Source organism: Semicossyphus pulcher, unplaced genomic scaffold (assembly GCF_022749685.1).
Source record: "Semicossyphus pulcher isolate SPU_LCO1_2020_fin unplaced genomic scaffold, fSemPul1.0.p SCAF_4, whole genome shotgun sequence".
Taxonomy (NCBI): Eukaryota; Metazoa; Chordata; class Actinopteri; order Labriformes; family Labridae; genus Semicossyphus; species Semicossyphus pulcher.
In genome coordinates, this window is record NW_027211715.1 from 5,263,746 (window position 1) to 5,274,038 (window position 10,293).

The following is a 10,293-nucleotide window of genomic DNA, read 5'->3' on the forward strand; positions in this document are numbered from 1 at the left end:
ATACACCTTAGTCCTTAACAAAACAATAACACCTGGGCTTTTCACAGGAGCAAATCTGCAAAGAGTTGTGTTTGCTTTTTTCCTTTGTAAATAAATCTGGATTTTGTTTGGTGCTCTCTGCTTTGTACTGTAATACACTGGTTGTGTATTTCCTGATCTGTGTCACTTATCCAGGGCTTTGATATTTCTGTATAGCCTAATGTCTCCTCATTAAATGTTTGTCTACATGCCATACTGTTCTGTCTTGTCATCTGCTTGTGTCTGTCCTTGTTGTCATGTGAGTTTTGTATTATATAGGCTATTGTTCTAGAAAATTAAAATATGTAGGGTGAAAAAAATCTGTATATTGTTTATATAACAAAATGAAAATTATCTTACAATTTCCTCGACTTTTATGGCCCAATTCGTTCGTAATTCAGTAGTTAAGTACAGCAAAAAAAGTAAGTCAACTTCTTAAATCAGTAGCTAAAATAAAGTTGAACTACCTGTAAACTAATGCAAAACGTTATTAAACTATTAGTCAAATCACAGTAAGGTCTTTACTCCCCAACATTGTTTTAATTGATACTTGTATGCGGCAATATGGCTGCTTATTTAACACACAATAAGAGCAAATTTTAACATTATTAGTGAAGTTCAGTTCAGTTTTAAACTGAAAATAGCAGATGTGAGGGCCACACTGCATCACAACACAGAAAACTTGCACGCACTGATAACAAAGTTGGTAGACAGCTGTCTTTACATGCAGGCCTTCTTACCCAAAAGCTTCTTCACCTCCTCCACACTCATGTAAATGTTGACACTGGGCTGGTTGTTGTTGTTGACGCCTGAAGGGCTGCCTGGGCTGGCGAGGCAGCCTGCACCCTCCAGCAACAGGATGAAGAAGAAGCCCCCGAGCCTCCACAGCACCGAGTGTGGCCAACCTCGGGACTCAGGCGGGCTGCCAGAGCCGTGAATCAACCCCAACATAGCAGTGGTCGTCTGGCTCTCGGTTGTTCTCGTTGTTCCCCAGTCGCCAATTTCTTTCTCATCCGTATCTGAAGTTAATCCCGAGAGGCAACATTACTAGTAACTTTAGCCTTAACTCCTTCTCCACTAGCTTTGTTTTTTGTCCTTTCTTGCTAGCTGAGACAGGCTAAGTTAGCCGGAGCAGGCTAACTTTCGTCGGGCTGTGCTAACAGTTAACCGTCAGCCGTTGAATGTTAGAATGTTCGGGAGATTCACGACGTTTTCCCAGCACTTAAAATACACACCGGATATCGCCACATTGAGGCGATTTGATTAGTGCAGGCGAAAACGAGAGAAGGAAAAAAGTGCCCAAAAGTAGCAAACTAGCTAATACATCCAGCTTCCTCCCTCCATGGTCTTTCCTCCCGTTGCTTTTTCCTCACTATCTCAGTTTTCACTCGGAGCACGGAGGAGGGGGGCAGTGGGGGCTCTTAGTGCTTTGACTTCAGAAGTGGAATGCTGCCTTCAGGTACTGTTGGAAATGACGATATTCAACCTTAAGTACCAAATAATAATACAGGCTACCAGAGCTTTGATTGTAACCTATTACAAGCACCGAATAAAATTGATAATTGTATGTCTGTAATTAATCCATTTTGTCACTATACGTATTTATTCTTACTTTTTAGTTGTTGCTCATAAATCAGCAATAGTGCCATCTCCTATTCATTCATGTAGCCTAGTGTTAATACAATAAATTACAGTACTAATGGGCCATCATAATAATTAAAATACACTTGCTAATATAACTCGAACAAAATATGAATGCGTAACCTGGGAAATTCCAAGGTTCATGAAAGCTAGCACAAAAACCGCAACTCCCGTGAACAAGTGGTATATGGAGCCCCGCACTTCACTGCAGTGTTTAGAGAGATAATTGTCAAAAACCTTCCCTAACTGCATATTCTGCAATATAAGAGCAAATTATCACCAAGGCAGCCAAAAATATTAGTAATAGATGAAGGGAAGGAAAGGCCTACTTTCTACTTTGAAGTTTGTGTTGGTTTCATGGGTCAGGTCAGTGTTCTTCAGTCACGGGCCTTCAGGGAAGTAATGGGTGGGAGGTAATAGGCATCTGCCCTGCCCTTTTTTATTTTGGGTGTGAAACTGTCTTTTTTACAAGTTAAATAAACATTCTTTTAACAATATGTTACCGTTCCATCTGACCAAAGAAAACAAATATATATCATAAACTCTAGGTAAACATTGGTCTATTGAAAATCTGAATTTTCTAGTACTTGTAAGAGCATCAAACTACAGCACATAATCTGCAGTGTTAAATAGGCTACAGTATGACATTTACTGTTTTCACAGTAGTAGTCTGGAATGACCATGGAGTTTATGTAAATATACATGTTATGTTGATTCAAGTGTCTTTGTGAGATTTTAAGTGACCATGACTCTCCAAAACAGCCCCGGAAACTGCACTGGGAGGATAAGCCCATTATGTGGTTTAGATATGGTGAAAGTGAGGGACATATATCATTTTCAAGCCTTTCAGGTACCACGTTCTACTTTGTTTGGAAGCATCTGCATTTCTTGTTTCTTGTATCTCTTTCAAAAGTCTGTGTATAGGCCTGAGAAGTAACAGAACTGTAATTCTAGAAGGATTGGTGATGCTTATGAAGGTTTGTTAATGTTACCTGGTTGAGTTGTATATTCTGTTTTCTGCAGATATTATAATAAATTGTATCTAAATCTATATAAATATATTCTATGTTTTTAATTACATTCTTATTATTGAATTTATTTCAAAATATTCTCGTTTATTTTTCTATATATTTTATATACAGTATATTATATTTCTCTCTCTCTGTGTATACATATATATATATGTATATGTATATATACATATATATATATCTGCTAGTGTTTATGTTTATTACTGTGTATTTATTATATCTGTTCCATGCCCTGATAGCTTGCTTGTACTACTGTAACACAAAATATTTTCCCATTTAGGGACCAATATTAAACAAAAATATAATTAAAATGTTTTTAATCAGGTGATGTCTGCATTGTTTTTAAACTTACTGGCTCATATAATAACTGACAACAAAATGAGTGCTTTAAGATAGTTTATCAAGAAGTGTTTTTTTTAAAAAGAAAGAAAGAAAGACAAACAATCCAAGGCTATTTAAAAAAAATGTTAACATTTTTATTATTAAAATATTCACCTACAAAATGGCCTATAAACACTATTTACAGAGAAGCGAGCAGCAGTGAAGCCTGCTGAAACACAGAGAAAGATATTTATACACAGAGAATACTGTGCGCCATTGTCAGAGGAAGATAATTTATAGGGAGCATGGAGAAACATTTCCCATCGTCTTTATCGGGAGATCACGGGGTTGGTATAAGGAAAACTCTACAGTCATTTCCCTGAGGGACAAACCTGCAGCTGAATCACAAATAATAAAACCTCTCCTAATGTGTCAGCATGGACATGGAAATGAGGTATATAAGGTCTCTGGTGCAGTACACTGGACTGCTTATTAATAATATTTGCATACTTATGAGTCTGCATGAAAAATCAGTCATCAAACATCACAAATGATAAACGATTTGGGCCACTTTTCATGCGAGTGATTGATTGATTGATTGAAGTCCTCTCATGAAGCACGCAGCCACAAACACACACAGCTCTCAGGAATGAACAAATACAACCTTATTTTCAGGAGTAATTAAAATGGTACAGTGGGTTCTGACAGCACAAACATCACCATGATCAATTACTTCAAGTAGATTATAAACACCAAAAACTGAAGTTAGATTTTTCACATGACAGTCATGACAGTTCTTTGATCCAAGTGCTCTGGAAAAAAAGAAAAGACTGAGGATAATTATTCAAAGTTTTGTGATCCTCTACAGAGCAGCATCTACACACGTAATTGGAGGATTGAATATCATCATGTGGATTAAAACAAATCTTCATTGTTGTCTGTTTGTTCTTCTCTCTGTTGGGAAAGTTAAAATCAGCATGTGAGAAGAATTGCACCGGTTTGAGTGCTAAAACATCAGACATCTTTTTAAACTCACTCTGATTTCTCTTGGGAAGCACCGTTTCACAAATCTCTCGATCACAAACATCCTGCTGTACTTTATACGTCCTTTTGTACCTGACGAGAACAAAACATAGTTTGGGATTTGATCAATTTATTCAGCTTAAAAATCACACGTGCTGAGTATAAAGGGGTGCGGCACTCGCGGGCACACTGCAAACAATGATCACACAACATGAGGAATGAATGTTTTAAGTTTTGTCAGGAAGGAAAAAAAGTCTGCTGGATGGTTTAGGAGTCATGTGGGATGGAGCAGCTCTCCGGCTGATGGACGGTTTTAGGAAAGGAATGTTTAAACAATCTGTCGCTGGATGTTTAGGTGAAGAAAAGGACTCAAGAGGGGCCAGGGGATGTCCAGTGTCTGCTCACAGCTTCATCAGCATCTGATTATAACTGAACTCTAACTGATGTTTTTAAGCTGTGTTTTTCTGCTTTATTACTAGATTTTATATATAAACTATTCCCTACAAGTAGTTTAAACAGCAGTAGAATACTTGATTACTTTTGGAAGCAAATATTCTGCTTCCAAGACAATCAAGTTTATGTTAGATTCTTTAATTCTTTGTATTCATATCTTCACTGACTTCCTATTTATAACAGTTTAACTATTTTAGTGATTATTTTAACACAATCCTTTGGAAAGACATTTAAGCTAATGTTTCATAAAGCTCATTACTGCAAAATGGTAAATGCATGGGAGCTACATGGTGGTGCAGTGGTTAGTGCTGTTGCCTCACAGCTAGAAGGTTCCCAGTTCAAGTACCAGTTCTTATGTCGGGGGCCTTTCTGTGTGGAGTCTGCATGTTCTCCCCGCGCATGTGTTGCCCGTAGGTGTGAATGCAAGCGTGAAAGGTTGTCTGTCTCTGTGGCCCAATCCCAATCTCCACCCTAAAGCCTAAGCACTGAACACTCACGGACTTTAATGGCGTCAGGCGTGCAGTGCGTGACTGCGTGAGGGTTTGAGAACTGCATAAAAATGAGGAATGGGACGGATCAGTGTGTGTCAGCCCTGTGATTGACAGATGACCTGCCCAGGTGTAACCCCGCCTCTCGCCCAATAACTGCTGGTTTAGGTTCCAGCCCCCCCTCGACCCTAAACAGGATAAGTGGTATAGATAATGGATGGATGGTAAATGCATATAAGTTTACGACGGTGTTAAAGTAAAGACATTTTTACCGGTATGTGATGATAAAGTTCTCAAAAAAATCTTGCTAATCAGAAATATTAAACACAGAAGAACATAAGAACAGCAATGTCTACAACTGTGTTAAATGATCTGAATTCCTTGATGGAAGAGGAGCCTGATCATTTAATAAGTAAAGCATGATGTACAGTGAACGGGTTATTGTTGTGGAAATAAATCCTAATATTCACTACTCGTTCCCTGTGCATTATCACTAACACTTATAATGTTTATACTTACATCAAGGAATTCAGATATATTAACAGAGTTAAATACATCGCAGTTATTATGAAAGAAAAGTTTATAATTGCGCCTTATATTAAATGTGTGTAATTGCTGTGTATATCAATACGGATTAGCATGATGTCTGGATAACTTCATGTTCAAAACATAACTCAAGGACGTTATACTTTTCATAGAGGAGAAGACACCAATGAATAGAATAATTATCTATATAAAAACATCCTATTGAGTTAGAATTTACATTTTAATCATCACTGCTGGGAAGCAGTTGTAGTTATTCATTAATAGACAACAAACTGTAGAAATTACGAAATAAAAAAAACTTGTTTCCATAACTTCAATAAGGCCTTTCACGTTATAAATAACTCATTTCAACAGGCTGTCCTTAATATATAGTGGACGAAAGCAGCTGGCAGTTTTCTATAACAGTGTGTCAAAGACACATTTAATACAAGCCGGCAGCTTGAGTCATACCTTAAAGCTCCTGTGAGGAATGTTTTTGCTGGTTATGGAACTTATTTTTATGAAATTAATTCTGATGACTCTGAATGACCTACAAAAGCAAACCAGACCATCAACGACAAGATAGATTATTTCTATAGAGTTATTTTTAATGCCTTACACGGCGGTCGGGAGGTAGGTGTCAGACGAAGCGATTAACTGCACGCTGCCTTTGTTTACATTTTCCAGGGCAAAAATGTAAAGTGAGTGACACATATGACTGTTGAAGAAAGCAGGATGAGGTTTTTTGTTAAAAAACACCACGTACAGCAGAGATAAGAGGTCTGGCTTTGTCCACAGGGGGCGCAACACAAACTGAAAGTTCCTCACAACAGCTTTAAAGATGAATGACAGTGTACATGTGGAGAGACCAGTCATGGGTTAGAGGACGATTTTGTGTTTTTGTGTTTTTCACTGACATAAATCCACTTTCTGCATTAAAATATGTCTGAAATTGTTTGTTATTATTACCCAAAGGTAATAATTTAAGTTATTAATCGAATAAAACCTGTCGTAGGCACACAACTTGTATGTTCTTCTGAGCTCTTTGAGGCCAACTAATAATAACAATAATAATAAACCTTAAGAGAAGATTTCCCTGTGAGAGGCAGGAGAGAAGTAAATATAGAGATGAGTAAAATCAAAACAATGAAGGAGATTGTCCTCAGATAATTTACTGCTGCGGCCTCATACACCCTTCAGAACATTCAATAGAAACACTGAGTTATAAAAGTTAACTGGCTTTCTGGAAAAGAAGAAAAGTAGTGAAGTGCAAATAATATGGTGCTTTGTGCCTTGGTTGTATTCATGTTGTACGTTCATGCCCCCAAGCCTTAAAGTTACCAAGCCATTCATACAACATGTCAGAGGGGTCAACTGTCAGTGGAGCATGTTTCCTGCTTTTAGAGAACCACAGGCCTAAACATAGCTCAGTGCTCTGTCAGTGTCCACGATGAAATGCAAATCTAACACAGGTTCTGCTGTAAGTTCACACCAGGAGATGCTACAATCACACTGACAGTGGGCAGAGTTACATATCCTGGGAACACATAGACAGAGTGTAAATCCTGCACTGACATTCAGACAGCTGTAAGCGGACATCTTCCACCAAAAGCTCTGTGCAGAAGCAGGTCTTTCTGAGTGCATATGGATCGATCACTTGATTCAATGCATTTTAAAAGAGGTTGTTTATATTTGAAATAGCTCTAAATGATCTGCCTTAGCTATCCTGTTCAGGGTGTCTGGAGACCTATGGGTTACGTGCAATACATGTTTGTGGTCTTTCACTGGCATGCACTCTTGTTTACATGTGGAATGTGTTGGTTTCTATTGTCTTTAATTTACTGTATTGGGAGCGAGGTGTGTGCAGCATTGGAGTCGGAGACATATTTCCTTAAGGGGACAATAAAGTGTATCATATGGTATCGTAAACCCTGGCATCATTGGGACAGGGGGTCTGATTCTCAAGAGAGAGAGAAAAACAAGTACAGAAAAGTCTTCATAAGAAAAGGCGAAAAAACGAAGAACGTAAATCATAAAAATAAGAAGATCAGAAGTGGTAAAGTAGTGGATTACAAATACTGTGTCTCGGAACAAAGCCCATCTGACTCTCTTTTCAGCTTTCATTAAAAAATGTCCCAATCCCCTCGGGAAATTATGCTAAACAAAAACATGGTTAACATTATACTTGCATACGTCAGCATGTTAAAATTGCCTTTGTGACCATTTTAGCGTGCTGATGTTTGCATAGAGCTCAGAGCACCATCTTGCCTGATCACAGCCTCAACCCCCCACAAAGGGTAAGCAGATATATACAGTAGCAGATATAAGTGTAGATCAGGTATTTTAGATCAAAATAAATCTCCATGAAGAAAGAATGTGTTTAAATTCTTGTTTGGTGTCCTGAAAAAGCGAGTACCCAACACGTTTCCTTGTTTTCCAAAAAGCGGCCTGCTTTCACTGAGCTCATCCCGCGGGTATGTGTATGTGTGGGAGGAAGCACATAAACTTACACAGTTCACACTGTCTGCCCTTGAACCCTGCGGCGCAGTCGCAGATGAAGGCGTCGCCTCCGTTCACACATGTACCCCCGTTCTGGCATTGCAGACTGCGGCAGTCCTGTGGCAGCTCTAAAAGACAACAGCTGTCTGAATGAGTGTGGGTGTCAGCTTTCAGGCCCACTACTCTACTCTACTACATTACCCACAGCTGATACCATGTGTTGATAGCCTCAAGCTTCTGCACCACTTCCTGTTTCTTCCTACCAATCTGCTTCCCTGAATGTTACCTCTTTTTCTTACAAGGTCAGCATCCTCACTGGCATTTTAATCACAGCATTTGATTGTAAGAATAGTTAGTAGTTGCTGTCCAATAAGACATTTATCTTATGTATGTACAGCACATCAGCTGGGACAGATGTGCCGCCCACTAGAATACGAAAACACCTACCAGGTTTTGTTCTTGAACCTTCTTCTTGAATCTCAAGTGCAAGGCTGATTTTGTTCGTTGTTTCTTCCATCCGTCAGCTTCTGCAAGGGAAACATTTCAATATATGAATAAGCATAAAAACACATAATTTATGACAGACTTGACTAAAGCAAAATAATATCATACTAAACAAATAAGAGTGTTTGGTTTATATTTCCTATCCTGGAACAATAGAACACAACAAAAGCAACATATTTAAAGTTAATTGTGACTGTTTGTTTACTGTCTCACTTTATCGTCATCTGTAAGATACATTGGGTCTGTTTGTGTGATAGATGAGAGTCCAGTTTTCATTAGAAGAGCAGCTATATCTCATTCAGACAGGACATGGTTTAGACCATATGGTTCTAGGACAAAGGCTTAAGTTATTCCATCTGCACTGAAATAAGCAGATAAGATAACTCTCTCATTGTTTGGGCATAATAACAGTTTCACTACGTTGCTGTAGCAGATTTGTAGTTTGAAACATGTAAGAGTATGTTATAATGTCCTGCTGAATTAATCTGGCTTTAGAAACAGGATACATGAACTGATTAGGGAATTATGTTGAATATTACAATAATCCATCAATCGTTCCATCCATCATCTCGCGCTTATCTGGACCGGGTCGCAGTGGCAGCAAGCTAAGCAAGATGACGCAGCTCCTCCTGGGGTATTCCGAGGTGTTCCCAGGCCAGACAGGATATACAGTATAATCCCTCCAGCGAGCTCTGGGTCCCCCAGTTGGACGTGCACGGAAAAACCCCTAAACGGAGTCGCCCAGGAGGCATCCTAATCAGATGCCCGAACCACCTCAACAGGTTCCTTACAATGGGAAGGAGTAGTGGCTCTACTCCAAGCGCCCTCGGATGTCTGAGCTCCTTCACTTATCTCTAAGGCTGAGCGCAGACACCCATTGGAGGAAACTCATTTCGGGCGCTTGTATAAGCCACCTCAAAGCTCATGACCAAAGGTCAGGGTTGGAGCGCAGATCGAAATCTTTGCCTCAGTTCCCTCTTCACCATGACGGTGCAGTACAATGCCCAAATCACTGCTGATGCTGCACCTATCCATCTGTCAATCTCACAATCCACTTTACCCTCGCTCATGAACAAGACCCCGAGAGCCTCGAACTTCTTCACTTGAGACAGAGACTTTCTCCCCACCTTTTTCCCGGCAGAGAACCATGGCCTCAGACTTGGAAGTGCTGACCTTCATCCCAACCGCGTCACACTCGGCTGCAAACCACCCCTATGCCTCCTGGAGATGAAGCCAAACCACAAAATCAGCAAAAAGGGGAGATGAAATTCTGAGGTCCCCAAACTGGAAACTCTCCTCCTCCTGGCTGTGCCTTGAGATCCTGTCCATGAAAATCACATAGAGAATTGATTGACAAGGAACAACCCTGACGAAGGCCAACACGCAGCAGGAACGTGTCTGACTTTGTGCCAAGTATATGATGAGGAACCACCACCCCGACATTGAAGAGGTGTGTCAGGCAAGACAGCCCAACAACGTCCAGTGCCTTTAGCATCTCAGGGTGAATCTCATCTACACCAGGTGCCTTGCCACTGAGGAGCTTCTTGACTTCCTCAGCTTCTCCCGGACCTTTGAACTCCACCTCCTCATCGGAGAACGTATTGGTTGGGTTCAAGAGTTCCTCAAAGTGTTATTTCCACCGTCAGATCAAATCCCCAGTCCAGGTCAGCAGTTCTCCACCCTTGCTGAAAACAGCTCAAGCCAATCCCTGCTTTGTCCTGCAGAGTGTATGATCCTAACTTCCCAGTGGGCAGGAAGCGACTCCTGGTATTCAACCCTCGGGTCACGTT

General features: G+C 40.0%; 2 protein-coding genes across 4 annotated transcripts in view; both read right to left on the reverse strand.

Moving 5' to 3' along the window:
- Positions 1 to 1,378, reverse strand: part of ryk (receptor like tyrosine kinase) — a 43,556-nt gene extending 42,178 nt beyond the window's left edge. For all 3 annotated transcript variants that reach the window (XM_069680610.1, XM_069680611.1, XM_069680609.1), the window contains exon 1: positions 759 to 1,378. In XM_069680610.1, the coding sequence (XP_069536711.1) occupies positions 759 to 969 (211 nt within the window). In that variant the 5' untranslated portion in view covers positions 970 to 1,378. The remainder of the gene's footprint in view (positions 1 to 758) is intronic.
- A 1,910-nt stretch (positions 1,379 to 3,288) lies between these two features.
- LOC138607929 (sushi, nidogen and EGF-like domain-containing protein 1) lies at positions 3,289 to 9,797 on the reverse strand. Its single transcript, XM_069680590.1, has 5 exons — positions 9,631 to 9,797; positions 8,447 to 8,526; positions 8,011 to 8,127; positions 4,048 to 4,127; positions 3,289 to 3,965 (listed from the first exon to the last, which is right to left on the reverse strand). The coding sequence occupies exons 2-5, from the start codon at positions 8,514 to 8,516 to the stop codon at positions 3,927 to 3,929; spliced, it is 306 nt and encodes a 101-aa protein (XP_069536691.1). The 5' UTR covers positions 8,517 to 8,526; positions 9,631 to 9,797; the 3' UTR covers positions 3,289 to 3,926.
- Between the last annotated feature and the right edge of the window lie 496 nt (positions 9,798 to 10,293).

Bases quoted from the DNA above. Each gene is read 5' to 3' on its own strand.
- LOC138607929 (XM_069680590.1), bottom strand. From the start codon at position 8,516: ATGGAAGAAACAACGAACAAAATCAGCCTTGCACTTGAGATTCAAGAA. The intron at 8,128-8,446 runs GTAGGTGTTTTC...GTTGTCTTTTAG, and splicing joins AGGTTCAAGAACAAAACCTG to AGCTGCCACAGGACTGCCGC. The intron at 4,128-8,010 runs GTAAGTTTATGT...TGTTCTCGTCAG, and splicing joins GGGCAGACAGTGTGAACTGT to GTACAAAAGGACGTATAAAG.